General features: G+C 56.5%; 1 protein-coding gene across 10 annotated transcripts in view; it reads right to left on the bottom strand.

The window, feature by feature from the left end:
- The window catches only part of UBE3B (ubiquitin protein ligase E3B), a 67,049-nt gene that overhangs the window by 7,353 nt on the left and 45,273 nt on the right, over positions 1–14,423 (bottom strand). For 6 of the 10 annotated variants that reach the window (XM_006938642.5, XM_045041913.1, XM_003994855.6 and 3 more), the window contains 4 exons: positions 13,858–14,040; positions 13,253–13,364; positions 10,308–10,400; positions 7,177–9,369 (listed from right to left, as the gene is read on the bottom strand). In XM_006938642.5, coding sequence (XP_006938704.2) covers positions 9,178–9,369; positions 10,308–10,400; positions 13,253–13,364; positions 13,858–14,040 — 580 coding nt within the window. In that variant the 3' untranslated portion in view covers positions 7,177–9,177. Of the gene's footprint in view, positions 1–3,686; positions 4,791–7,176; positions 9,370–10,307; positions 10,401–13,252; positions 13,365–13,857; positions 14,041–14,423 lie in introns of those variants that run through there. The other 4 variants (XM_045041912.1, XR_006588125.1, XM_045041911.1 and 1 more) reach the window with 3 other exon arrangements.

Here is a 14,423-nt window from a genome sequence, read left to right as displayed (position 1 = left end):
CAGTTCCCTAAGAGGACGAGCTGGCGGGACAGATTTCTCAGAGCTTTGAGGTGACAACATCAGGGTCACAGATCTCCGAGAACCGAATGCATATAAATCTAATTGATGAGTCAGCCCTGATGAGCCCCCACCGTAATTCAGAATCTGTAATTACATTTCACATCAAAGCACGCAAAGATTAAAGCCAGTGAGAAATAGTGTGACAGCTCCCATCCCCAGCCCAGCCCCAACCTCTGCCACAATCTCCGTCCCCCCTCCTCCTGCCAGCAGGCAGGTGATCCAGGGCTAGGGGCTGTCCTTCTAGAAGCCACATTCCTTTAGCTGTTTCTTCTCTCAGTTAACTCCCTGCGGTGCTAGGCACCAGGTCCGTCCCCCCTCCTCCCGTTCCCCGCAGTGCTGCATTTAGACGGGGCAAACGCTTTCTTCAGGGGGATGTTCTTGGGTTTCTGGTTTACAATGTCCTCCCACTGAAGACCGCTAGGAACACCCCTGTAGTTGAGCAATGTCACGCTGTCCTATTGCAACGACAGAGCACACACCATTGGGAAACGCGGGATGTTTTAGAAGGGGGATTTCTTCAGCTGGTGCCGGGTGCTTTGCAGGGTGGTTCGAGGACTCAGGGGGAAGTTCTGTAGTTAAGGTACCTTAAAAAATCCTAGCTAGAAGGGGTGCCTGGGTGGCTCAGTTGGTTGAGCATCCGACTTCGGCTCAGGTCATGATCTCGCAGTCTGTGAGTTTGAGCCCCGCATTGGGCTCTGTGCCGACAGCTCGGAGCCTGGAGCCTGCTTTGGATTCTGTCTCCCTCTCTCTCTGCTCCTCCCCTGCTTGTGCTCTCTCTCTGTCTCCCAAAAATAAATAAATGTTAAAAAAAAATTTTTTTTTTTAATCTTAACTAGAAGGAGGAAGGAATGAAGGATGTTAAAGCTAACGGTGGGGCACCCAGCTGGCTCAGTCCGTTGGAGCACATGACTCTTGATCTCGGGGTTGTGAGTTCGAGCCCCATGCTGGGTGTACAGATTACCTTAAAAAAATAAATAAAATCGTTAAGCTGTAATGCAATACATTGGAGGGTCAGCAGACATAGCCCCCAATGTCAAGGGCCTGGCTTGGTGAGCCACCTTGCACACACGCATCCCCACACTCCCACATCCAGGATGGGATCAAGCACCTGGTGTGGGAAGTGAATTCAATGCTCATTGTATGCCAGGCATGGGGCATGCCTGACCTCATTTGACCTCCTGGGGACCCTATGTGGGACGAATGATCATCCTCGCTTTGCAGGTGTGGAAAGATGGGGTGATTTGGCCCAGGTCCTGGGAAGGAAGTGGCTGGGACCAGATCCAAAGTCTAATTCCAGGATCCAAATCCTTGCCACTGCCCTGGGTGCCAGCGTAGGCTTTCGAAGTCCTGACAATAACAGGAAGCCCCCGGTGGATATTTGCTATGTTCGGGTCCCTCTTCTCTTGACAGCCATGCCTCAAGTCCCTTTTGGGGAGTTACTTTTCCCCCTGGGATACAATCTCCATGGGGCTCTCTGTCCTGTTTTCAACACATCATAAGCGATCTTCTGGGTTTCCCATTAGTGTCTGTCTCTCTCAAAGTAGGCTGTATCCTAGGGCTTAGTTAGAACAGGGCTTGGCACGTGGCAGGTGCCCGAGAACATTTACTGAATGAATAAATGGAAGAGTGATATCGGTGCCTTGCTGGGTCTTTTTGCTCTCCCTGAATTTTCCCTGAAGATTCTGGTGTGATCGGATCAAAGATGGGTTCCTGGTCGGAGCGGAGTCGTTCCCGCCGAGTCCTGAAGACTCTGCTCGACTCAGCCTCTCTCGAAGACCCTGAACTACCCTGGCCCTTGCTCTGGCTCAGCTCTGCGTTTCCCGCCCTCAAAACCCGCCGATAAATCCCTTTTCTGTCTCCATGAGGCCGAGCCGGTTTCTGCCACTTGCAGCTCGAGAACCCTAGGTGATAGAAACCCCTCGTGAGGGTGGCTGGAGGTGGGCGTCTCCAACTTCCCAGCTTCACAGCACAGACCTGCTGGGACAGGCCACCCGGCTGGTTCAACAGGGGCCGCTGTTACAGGAAACCAAGAGGGAAGACCAAGGAACTCTGGCCATTGCTGTGGAAGCAGTAGCAAGTTCGCTGTCATTATTAAGATGGTTTGGGGGCTGAGAGCAAGGCCTCCATAGAGAAGACGCCACAATCCCAAATGGATCATGGTCCCAGATGCACTAAGGGGCCATTCTGGGCCTTCACCTTGTCCCCCCTGGGTCTCTGGCTCAACTGGTGAGGAGAGGGGCTCAGCTTGCAGGGATGGGAGCGATGAGCTAAGGAAGAGGTGCCGCAACGCCCACATCCTGTCTCCACCTGGGGAGCTTTGGGGGGGAGGCGGAGGCAGGGTAACTGCAGAGCAGGTGCCCTTGCTCGGGTACGCTCCCAATCCAACTCAGCCTCTTACCTCCGTAGCCGGGGACAGTGCTGTTCTGCAGACAGCCACCTCTCCTGGTCTTGCCAGGACTCAGGAGACGAGAGCTCTGGGGTCCTCGGCAAGTCCTTACAGACCTGCAGGGCCTTCACTGCAAAGCGGGTGCAATTCTGTTTCCAGCAGTCCCCTCAAGGGTAGATGGGGCACCAGATGCAGAAGGCTCTGAATAAGGGACAGAGCAGCCCCTGTGGCTTCACTCAGTCTTGATCCCATTGTCTGGAAGGCTCCCCCACCCTTCTTCTGCCTGCTCAGACCTTGGTAAGGGCTTGGGAGTGTGGCAAATGAGGGTTCGAATCTTGGCTCTGCCGCTGACCAACTCTAGGGCCTCGGACAAGGGGCCTGCCGTCTCCAAACCTCAGTTTTCCCAGCCGTGAAGCGGGCATCCTAACAGTGTGGCACTGGAGCGGATGATCACGGTATGTGCTCAGACATCTCTTCCTTGGATCGGTTACGCCTCTTCCCCAACCGGACCGTGAGGTCTGCAAGGCAGGGTGGTGTCCACATTCCTTGTGACTGTGCCCCCCGGCACCCGGCGCAGCCTGTGTGCTTATTTTTGGGTGAACGGAGGCAAGCCTGAACTCTCTGGCAGTCTGTCCAAGGGAGCTGCCTCCTGGCTGGGACGCCCGCCAACTGCTGGGTCCGTCTGGCATCATCGGTGATGGTGACAACGCCATCCGGGCAGACCCTCACTTGCCCCACACAGGGTGATGCTCCCCTCCCTGGGCAGAGACCCTGGGAGGGACACAAGCGGGCCGGGGAGTCAGTGGGGCCAGGCCCTGCGGGGAGAGGGTGGTGGAGCCCGGTGTGTGGTACCGGTGCCCAGAACAGGCGATATATTAAGAGGACAAAGCGTCATTTGTCACGTGCCACGCCCCCCCCCACGCTGTCTTTCCCTCAACTTCAGGCTCCCCTGCCTTCTCTGGGGGAGCCCTTTCCTGCAGCCCCCTGTCTCTGTTTGCACCCAGTGACTTTTTTTTTTTTAACGTTTACTTATTTTTGAGAGAGACAGAGACAGAATGCGAGCGGGCCAGGGGCAGAGAGAGAGGGAGAAGCAGAAGCAGGCTCCGGGCTCCGACCTGTCAGCACGGAGCCCGACGCAGGGCTCAAACTCACGAGCCGCGAGATCATGATCTGAGCCGAAGTCGGACGCTCAACTGACACCACACCCAATGACTTCTAACCCTTCCCGGCTCCCCTGCCACCCGTGGGATATCCAGCACAGACCGTTCCCTGCGGCGGCAAAGCCGATGCAGGTCGAAGGGGGCCCTTTGTAATCACACGGACCGGGGCCGAATCCCACCTCTGGGGCTTTCTAGCCGCGTGGTCTCGTGCAAGGGGATGCGTCTCTTTGAACCTCATCCGCACCTGCAGAATGGACCGAGTGCCCAGGGTCCCTGGGAGGAGGAGGGGCAAGAAATCGTGCAGAAGGCTGAGCGCCGGGCCGTGCTCAGGGTGAGGGCCCGGGGGACGGGAGCTCCTGCCAACACCACCTGTGGGAGGGTGTCCCCGCTCCTGCCCCGGGTGCGATGAGGTCCGCCTCCCGCGGCTCACCAGCTCACCTTTGGTCTGGCTGCTGCCTCGGCCCCGAACGCCTCCCTTCCTGTCTCCGAGGTGCAGACCCTCTTTCCGGGGGGGAAATAAAGGACACTTCCCTGATGGCACCCTTTTCCCTAAAAACACCCGACCCCTCTTCCGACCCCGGAGCGTGACTTGTCCCATTACCACAGAGAGGCTTTGTAAGGCCCGACTCCCGTTTTGCGGACGAGAGCGAGGCCGGGAGAGGCGGGCAAAGCTCCCGCGGCCAGTGAGAAGTGGGGCTGGGCTTGGCACCCGTGTCTGGAAGACCCTGCAGCCGCGAGCTGTCCCTGAGGTAAGCGGGAGGGTTACTGTGGGGGCGATTTTCCTGCCGAGGAAGAAAAGGTTCAGGAAGTTGGAGGCCTGCCCAGAGTCACTCGGCGGACCTGAACCAACGTTTGATGCCAAGTTCAGGGTCTCCTTCCCCCACGTGTCTGAACGCCGGGCCCCGGAGCGTGGCGCACGCGCCCCAACCTTTGCTCCTGAGTGCGGTCTGCGGTGCGGCGCCAGGCGGTCAGGAACGAGGGCCCCCGGGCCCCCCAGAGCCGCTGAATCAGGCGGGTCCCCCTCGGTGACTCGTGGGCACACGGTGTTCGGGAAGCCTGGAGTCTGACTTACGCTTTCGGCTTCCTCTGCAGGCTTCTCCGGGGTCAGAGAAGCAGGTCACACCTGCGGGGCCTCTCCTGTGGTCACCGAGCGTTCTCGCCGTCTGGCTCTCTTGGCAGAGGGTCTGTAAAATGACACAGACCCCGGTCTGCCCGAGTCTCTGAGTCTCCCCGCGGCTCAGGGGCCACCCAACTGCCGAGGGCCGGGAAAGCCACGAAGGGGATGCGGCTGCCGGGCCCGTCCGGCGGAAGGCTCAGGACACGGCGAGGGCTCGGGCAAAGGAGCCAAAAACCGGAGGCTGAGGGTGAAGCCCGGCAGAAGCCCCTCGGCATGTCCCGCTGACACCTATGGATGCCTCCTCACACAGAGTGTGAAAGACAGAACTCCAGAGAGGGCGTCAACTAGGTCTCTGGAATAAAATAACGAGGGCGGTTACACCAGCGGTGAATCACCGTATCACTGTCCACAGAGGGCCTGGCACAAGCTGGGGCTTTTCGGGCCACACTACGGGCTGGCTGCTGCTAGGCCCATTCTATGGAAGAGGGAGGCGCGGCCCAGAGACGCCGAGGGTCTTGTCCCGGCCTCAGGGCGAGTGGGCAGCAGAGCCAGGATGCGAACCCGGTTCCAGAGGCTCCAAATCCCTTGCTCTGTCCAGTGCACTCACTCAGCTCGGACTCCGGAGTCAAGTCACAATCCAAGCACGTGCTTGCAACAAAGGTTAGTTCTCCTGACGATTACAGTGAGCGAGCAACTTCCTTGCGACTCCGAACACTGGAGAGACCCTTGGATCCTGTCTGGGCCTCCGTGAGCGCATCTGCCCCCCATTCCTGCAGAAGTTCCAGAGGGAGATTGCGGACGAGACTTCTCCATATGATTTCTCACTGCCCTGCTGTGTCGGTCGGTGGCAGCGGAAGCTCCCGGAAGTCGGGTCGGGGCCTAAGTGACAAGTCACGGGCAGTCCCGTTTCCTTCTAGTGCCAAGGTGGGCAAATGTAGGAATAGGACTAACATCTGAGTGCGGACTCGGTGCCAGGAACTGAGCGGGCTGCGGGCCTCATGCTGCTTCATTTAAGCCCCGCGCCCCCTGAAGGGCACAGGAGACTCTGAAGAGGCGCACGCAGAGGCCGGCCTGGGATGGAGCAGGAAGTCAGGGTTGGCACGCGTCTCCGTGGTCCCGAGCCCGCGTTCTGCTTCTCGAAACGGTGCTCCAAACCAACCACTTTGCACAGTTCTGCAGCTGCTCTGATCAACCTACAAGCTTTCCAGGAAATAAGTCTGGGGCCTCAGGGAGCCCTGGATCTACATGTTAACCAACCTCAGAGATAACCTGTCTGTTCGCGACCCTGTCACTTTTCGTAGCGTGACATCTGCTAAGTTAACGGGACAAAGATAGGCTCATGGCTCTGCTGAGGTCAGAAACGCTGCAGAGACCAGCGTTCCATGTAAATATTCTCAGGCACTTGCAAGTTCTGGCCGTGTTATTAAAATCGTCTTCATCTAAGGGCTCCTGGGTGGCTCAGTCGGTGGAGCGGCCGACTCTCGATTTTAGCTCAGGTCGTGGTCCCAGGGTCGTGGGATCGGGCCCCACGTCAGGCTCTTTGCTGAGTGTGGAGCCTGCGTGGGATTCTTTCTCTCCCTCTGCCCCTCTCTCCCGCTCCTACACTCTCAAAAAAAAAAAAGTCATTGTTTTGGCACAGAATGAGGCTCTGGGTGTCTCACGCTGGACCCTACTGATGTTGTTTAGGGAGCTTGGCAGGATTCTTTCCCTCCCGTGGTACAAATGCTCCAGGCGAGAAAAGCCGGCACGCATGGATTTCTCTTGGGTGCCCAGGCGTTCTGACTGTTGTAAAAGAGCTGCCAGGCTTCCAAGACATCTCTCCTGAGTCCCTGGATTTCAGGGGGCCAGCCTCTCGCTCAGACCCTCCAAGGGCTCCCTGCTCCAGGCAGGGAGAACTCACAGGAGGCTGGAGGCACCACGGAAAAACGGGCAGGTTTGACATGGGTTTCCTGCGGAGTATAAATCTGGGCTGAACAGAATGGGACACGGCTGTATATCCTGCAAGCATGATCCTCAGCGTGGGGGCAAAGCTGAATGGACCCAGACGTAGCTGTAAAGTTTGCCCTCACACGCTCGTGAATTTATGTGGATTGTTTTCAACGGACAGACATCTATCGCTTCTAGCCATCTGTGTGTAAGACACGTACTCCAGGGCGACGGCTGCCTCTGGGAGGTGGGTGAGAGGGCAAGGGCCCGGGCGGTGCTGAAGACGACCTTCGCTTTATCTGAAGTGTGCTACTTCTCAAAACAGAGGTGGAAGCAAACAGGACACTGTCAACCGCTACTGACTCTGCTTAGTGGGTGAGACTGGGGAGTCTGTTACATTTTCCTTTGTACCTTCTTTCCGCTGCAGGAGCCCACGTGCCCTTTAAGCTCCAGGCGCCCCATCGTGAGCTATCCACACACGTGGTCGAAAAGCGCTCCTTCAGATAAAAAGCAGAACACAGCCATCATGTGCTGAAGTACAAATTTAATAAAGCCTTTGATCACGTTTTAATCTCTAGGTTATCTATGAAACAACAATGACAAAAAAATGCCACAACTTTTTAGAGCCATCAAGAGCCATCGAGGTGTCCACGAACACCAGCCATAAACGTACAGATGCAGGATTTTAGATAGTGCAATATTTCCAGCTGTTGAAGAGAATTTAAACGAAATCACAAACTACCCCTCCTCATCGAAAGAACAAATAAAGTTGACGTTGGTGCTTGGAAACCACTCTCTCCCCAGTCCCACGCTGGCGTATTCTCAGGTAATAAAAGCTGAGGGGGAATCACACGTCTTTGTGCAGGTGGACAATGTGGGCCGCAGCATAAACGTACAAACCTGCTCAGTGCACCTGCACGCATTCCGAGGAGAGCTTTAGGAGAGTCGGGTTATTTAAAGTGGCAAATCCATAGATCTAGAGGTTACTAACAAATCTTAAATAACAAATTCCTGTCTGTCTTTAGATTCCTTGCCGTCTTTCCATCAAAGGAAAACTCTGTTCTCCAGAAGTGCAGGGGCTCTAACAGAGCCAGGGTCGAACCCGAGCAGGACGTGGCACCCAGCTGTGACCCTCTGATGGAGGCCATGGAGACAGGTCTTGCCCCCTTTGCCACCAGCATGCCGGAAGGTGCTCTGCTGCTTGGAAGAGAGCTGTCAGCCCTCAGCCGGCTCCACAGAGCAGAGGAGGGACCAGGCACTCCCGGCTTCTACCTTGGTGGTAGGGATGCGTAAGGAGCTTGACGGGGTGGGTGAGGGTGGATGGCTGTCAACACAGGCCACAGACACGGCCTCTGTCTCAAGTCCCTGATCTCAGGACAAGGGGTGGGAATGAGGGCGGGGGGAGGGGGCATAATGGGTTGGAAGAGAAAATGAAGTAAAAAAAACAAAACCCCAAACCCCAACTCAGAGTTTCCTCAGCCCTTTGAGCCTCCATCAGGGAAAGGGCTCCCGGTTCCCTGCGTTGAGGATGGATGAGCGGTAAGATCCAAGGTTTTTTTGTTTGTTTGTTTTGCAACTTTATCATCAATGGAGGAAAGTCACTGCCCGGACAGGCTGGGTAACTTGGCTAGTGCTTGTTCCTTACTAGACAACAAGTAGGGCACACCAGCGGGGAGAAGGCAGCCGCCCTCTTAGGAATCAGCAGGTTTGGGGGAACAGCCAGAGCCTTCTGGAAATAGCGTTGCTCTTAAGGGCCAAGGGTTTTTTTTCCCCCAAAGCCAGGTGCCAAAGTGAGTGCACAAGATGGGGTCAAGCCAGTGGAAGCCTCCCGGCCGCTCAGCCTGCTGAGTGCGCACAGCATCTGAGGCGAGACAGGGGAAGGGGCACTGCCGCTGTGTGGAATGCGTGGTTTCGAGGTGGGGGCAGCGCCCTGAACTTCCTGGGCTCCACGGCCTCCCTGGCGGGCACCTCTGCTTCCCTGGGCAGCAGGTGAGCCTGGCGGTCTGGAGAGAGGCTGCTGTGGCCCGAAGGGGCAGAGACTTTGTCGAGTGCATAGAGGCTTGGCGAGGCCTTACCTGAGTAAAGAGTTTTCGGAAACGGAAGGAGAGCGTCTCACCTGTAGTGGGCTTTGCGCACTCGGGCCCGTGTCATGAAAAACACTCTGGACCCTGGGAGTTCTTGGGACTTGTTCACACGCAGCTCAGAGTTAGGGAAAGAAAAGACTCACCGAGAAACCGAACCATCAGAAGAAGGCCCTCTGCGTCACAGGCCCCCGGAAAGTAGGAGAAAAGGAGCAGCGCTGGCGGAACTTGGAGGTTTATTCTCCACACCCTTCCCATCAGTGTCACCTAGGGAATGCTATGGAGTTGTCACGTGCGTCCCAAGTTGTTGAGGCCACAGGGGAGTCTCATGGCTATAGAGAGCGAGAGGTCACCTGGCTTGTGGTCACTTTCCCAGGGCGCCACTACCCCCGGAGCCGAAGGGCCCGGGACGCCGGGAGTCGGCCAGGGTGGGGGCGGGCGCGGGAGCTAGGAGAGCTCGAAGCCCGTGTTCATGCTGACGGCATAGCGCAGCTTCTCGCGGAGCACGCTCTTCCTGCTGTAGTTGGGCAGCTTGAGCAGGTTGAAGCAGGTGGAGGACGTGGGCAGGCGGCCGCCTGGCTCCCGCTTGCGGATGGTGAAGAAGCCCCGGAGGACACTGCCGAGGGTGTCCCCGGTGTCCTGCAAGCACACACCACAGCCTTGGGCGGGAGGCGCCCGGCGCCAGGGGCGGAGCACGACGGCGGGCCGGCGACCGCGCACGCTGCTGCCCGAGGCCAGCCCCCAATCGCGGCATGACTGGCCCCGAGCGCTGAGTGCACGGTGGCCCCCGCGGCTCGGTCCTGCACGAGGACTCCTGTGTTAAGTACGCGCTCAGAGACAGGGCTTTCCGCTTAACTGCTGGCTAGCGGTTTTCAAAGAGCCAGAATACTGTAAGAATACTCGAGGTACAAAATCATGCCTAATGCGGCTGAACGATTCCTACTGCCAGCGTGGCGGCCTACGGAGGACCCTAAGTGGGGCAGCCTCCTTAAGTAAGGGGACTGAGGGTCGGCTAGTGTTTCACGAGGGACCTGGAGCCCAGACCGCACCGTCCTGAAGGGAGCCACGTGCAGGGGCTACTGGGTTTCGCGGGTGGTGAGGGGAGGGCTGAGACCCTTTCACTGGCGACTCTTCGAGGGCCCCTTCCACACAGCATGATGACCCCGAAGGCATCCGTTCTCCCACACAGACGAGGAGACGAAGCAACGTGCTGGATGTGCACGGCCGGCATTCGGGCTTGTGCCGCCCACTCCTCAGCCGGCGTCCCTACCCCTCTCTCCCACCGCCCCTCACACCCGGAGTCCTGGTCGGGCCGGCAGCTGCCAAAACCGCTCCCGGGTACTTTCTCCCAAGGGAGTAAGGAGAGCTCAGGCCCCAGAGCAGCCCGGATCTGAGGGTACCCTCTGGGTGCCGGACCACTCTCCCGGCCAGAGGGCCGTGGAACCTTCTCACGGGGCTCCGAGGAGCCGCGCTGCCCGCCGTGCGGACACGGACCGGGTGGAGGCTCCAGCCGGTGGGCAGAGCCAACAACAACCAAGAGGGGCCGACTGTCCTCCCACCACCCCTGGCAGCGGTACCTGATCGTCTGACACTTCAACACAGCGGATGGAAAAAGGAGGCTTGAGGTAGGCGAATCCCAGGAGCGGGGGCCTGGAGCAGCTGGTCACAAACTGCAACACAAGGCAGGTTGGGGGACAGAGTGGGGCCCTTGCTCCCTCAAAACAGGCCCCTTACAGGCGAGCTTCCCTTTTCTGCCTTCTCCGGTCACGGTCCCATTAACTGCCGTGCAGCTGCCAGGACGGTGACAGAGAGTGCATTCGGTCCAAGGGCCGGAACACATCTCACATCTCTCTTAAGGGTGCTGCTCTCGAAGGTTAAAACCCCTGAAGACCACACCAGTGGGTGTGACTTTGTGGGCATCAACCCCATCACTGGGTGGAGAATGTGCAGCTCAAGAGTTCAGGAACAACACAAACTCCCCAACACGCGACTGATCCCCAGTGGGTCTGGCACGGTGACCATCGCTCAGACAGACACCATGCAATGGGAGCACTGGGGACAGTGAGACCGTGGTGCCCACCAAGCGTGGCACAGGAGAGGGGGCCCTGCTCCCCCTGCACCTGGCTTCCTGCTCGGCTTCCTAGCCACGCAGGCAAGGGTATGTGGGTGTGCTCACCCGAGCTCCTGGCCTGCTGGTTTACAGAGCAGTCTCTGTGAGTGGTCTCTGACAGATGAATCTGCTCTCAGCATGTGGACAAAAACCAGGCCTCAAGGGCCAGCAAGGCTGAGGGGCAGACCAAGACCTGAGATGGGGCCTACGGGCAATCAGCCCTGCTCCCTTGCCAGACTCTCGGGATTCCTTGCATCTTCCACGTGGCCGCACCCATGTTATTTCCCCCAACGGGCTAGCTCATGTCTGGACAGAGGAATCGGAGTGACCCGGAAATCCAAGGGCTAAACCTGCCCAGGGAAGTCTTAAGAAACGATTTGCTTTCTAAAGTTCAACATCAGCTAAAAATGCGCTCCCTTCCCAGGGCAGGTACGGACCTGCTACTTACAACACCAGGCCGTGCTTCCAAATGCCACGGCAAGCTGATGTCTGAGGGCTCTGGGAGCCCGGTCTCGTCTAATCACTCCACGGAAGCTTGTGGGATTTGCTCTGTGTTAAGGAGGAAGAGACAGACCCAGGAGAGTCTGTGCATATTCCAATTCGGGCTGCTCAGACCTGCTGCAGGCCAGGGCTGCTCAATGGAGGGAGTGGTGCCTTCACCCCCTGGGGCAGGAGGAGGAGGAAGGGGGGGGCGGGGAGGTGGCCCAGGGAGCTGCCATCTGCTGGGGTGACGTCTAGAGAAGGCAGAGTCATGTCCACTCCTGTGCTACGACGCTTGTGTAGTACGGTACCACCCAGCTCTGGGGCCCGTGTGCAGAAAAGGGAGGGCACACGAGCAGGAAGGGCAGGTCTGGCGACAGGCTATCCAGAGACACACAGGCCCGCCGTGTGGGACAGTGGCTGCACACACGGTTATGAGACACTGGCCCTCTTCCTTTCCGGGAGAGGCAGGGCGAGCGGTTTTATGGGTCGGCAGAGTGTTTTGCCTACAGGAGGCGCTGTCGGAAAAACTGAATTGATTCTCCTGAGAATCAACTTCTGGAATTAGGTCTACCTGCCTACCCCAAGTCCCTCAAAACTTGCAGGGATGACCAGGGCATTTCTGCATCTGTGAGAAGGGCCTCCTTGATGGGAATGAACTCTCCTCACAACGACAAACCAAGGAGGAAGAAAACCCGCTGCCATTTCAATTGGTGGTGATACTGTTCATGCTGCTTCAATGACTGCGGTCACTTGAGACCATTCGAGAAACCCAAACGTCCGAAGGAAAATATTTTAAGGCACTTAAATTTATCCCCAGAATATGGCAAAATGTTCGTGACAAAACATCAAATAGAAGACCAGATAACAAAGTGACGATTCCATTTTTATAAGATACACAGGTACACAACACATACACAGACAAGTGTAAATACCATCCAGTGTCCTATAACACACTTTGCCGACATCAGTAACAGGAAACACGGTGGCCCTGAGGGAACGCTTTGAACATTTACAACTTCAGAGACACCAATATAAGGGAACTGGTTAATGTCAGCCACTCTGCAAAAATATATGTCACTACCAGCCTACTCAACCATATGTGTTTCTTAAAAAATATGTTTTTTTTTTTATTTTGAGAGAGAAGGCGTGTGCGAACCGGGGAGAGGGGCAGAGAGAGAGGGAGGGAGAGCATCCCAAGCAGGCTCCGCGCTCAGTACAGAGCCCAGTGCGGGGCTCGATACCACGAACTGTGAGATCATGACCTGAGCCAACATCAAGAGTCAGATGCCCAACTGACTGAGTCACCCGAGTGCCCCTCAGTCACATGTGTTTTATCAGGACATTGTGTGTGTGACATTGTATGTTTCACACTACTGAGAAAAAGGGTACACAGAGGCAGTCCCTGGAGAGCAGGGATGGAGACTGTTAAAAAGTCTGCTCATCTGGTGGGTGCCTGGCTGGCTCAGTCAGTGGAGCGTGTGACTCTTGATCTTGGGGTTATAAGTTTGAGCCCCACATTGGGTGTAGAGGTCACTTTTTAAAAAAAATCTTAAAAGAAAAAAGTTTGCTTGTCTGTATCTTAAGGTAATCAACACCGTTTGCTTCTATCAGGAAGAAAGAAGATACGGGCAAGGCCAGCACCAGTGAAGGGGAAGACGGAGTGCTGAGCCCAGCCAGCTCGGGCCCAGGCAGGCCTGTTTCTGCAGAGGAGTAGGCAGCGGGTCCCGGGAGCACCCGACTCAGCCTCGCCTTGGGCCTGTCTTGTTACTGCTTGACTTACCAAGGAGGCCGGCCTCTGAGAGAGGATATGCCGATAAAATGAGGTCCTCTTGGTAATTTTATTTTTTTCCAGTGTAAATTACTGTATCAAGTGGCCTCTAGGTTTAGGAGAGTATCTATGAATGTGCATAAAGGCAACATATAAAATACCTTCAGAAACATGGCTCTCTCGTCAGGTGTGAAGTCAGAGGCCAGAATATCCCAGAGCCAGATGATGACCCTGTGACTTCCGTGAAACCCACCGTAGTACACCGTGTGCTTCCTGAAAACAACGCAGACAATGGGCTCAGACACACACTCCCACGGGCGCTCACAGACACAGGCAGGGATGGGATTTAGCCAAATGACACAGCAAACCCGGGTAGGCCCGGGCGACTACTGACTTCTTGGAAGGCTGGAAGCTCATGCCTTCGTAACCCATGTCCCTGGAAGCTAAGTGGGCAGGGAGCTTAAGAGCCAGGCCTGCGGCTCCGGAGCAGGAGCCGACAGGAGATCCTGCAATCCCATTTCCCGAGCCCTGGAGAGCCCAGCGGGTGGTCCCTGAGACTTGCTCAGTCTCCACTTCGACTTCTTGGGTCCCCAGACAGACAAGTGGCTGAGCTTTTATTCCAGGGCGATTCACCCTTAATCAGGGAGCAGCACACTTGGAGGTGGGCTGCGGAAACAGCTCTCCGAAGGGAGCCCAGCAAGGGGGCAGAGCTTGCTTTCCGGGAGGCCTAAGATTTCACCTCTCCCCCCTCTTTCTCGCTCCTTACTTTAAATCTTCCAGGTCAATCTCAGCATTGTCACCGGAGATGAGACGCTGTAGCTCGGGGGTCGAGAACATCCGGATCCACTCGGGCTTGATAATGGAACGGAACCCGCTAATGAGGGCAGCTGTCTGGTTTTTGATCTGAGTGTGCATTCGAAAGTGGGCCATCAGATGGATGTAGCTAATCCTGTTGCAAACAAGAGAAAGCGACGGGAATGAAAAGGCCAGGGCGGGCTGTTACCAATGGAACGAAAGAGGAGTCCGGTCATTTCTGGACCATTTCGCAAAAACACAAACGGCACCAGGGCCTCTCACCAGAACGATCATGAGGACGATGATGGTGGTGGTGCCACTGTGTATGCGCCGTGCGTTCAAGGGCACGATCTCACTCATTCCTCCCCCAAACCCAGTGGGTCACGATCGGGCGACACCCCACTGTACCGAGAGTAGAAGTGAGACATTCCCCAGGTGAGGAGAGGACCCTTCTCAGTACAAAGGGTGCTTTTCGGGCTTCTATTTAATTTCACTGATTTAAGATATAATTCAGTCCTCCAATAAGCTTTAAAGCAG

The sequence above is a fragment of the Felis catus genome, chromosome D3 (assembly GCF_018350175.1).
Source record: "Felis catus isolate Fca126 chromosome D3, F.catus_Fca126_mat1.0, whole genome shotgun sequence".
In the NCBI taxonomy this organism is placed as follows: domain Eukaryota; kingdom Metazoa; phylum Chordata; class Mammalia; order Carnivora; family Felidae; genus Felis; species Felis catus.
This window is presented reverse-complemented; position numbering and strand designations above follow the sequence as displayed.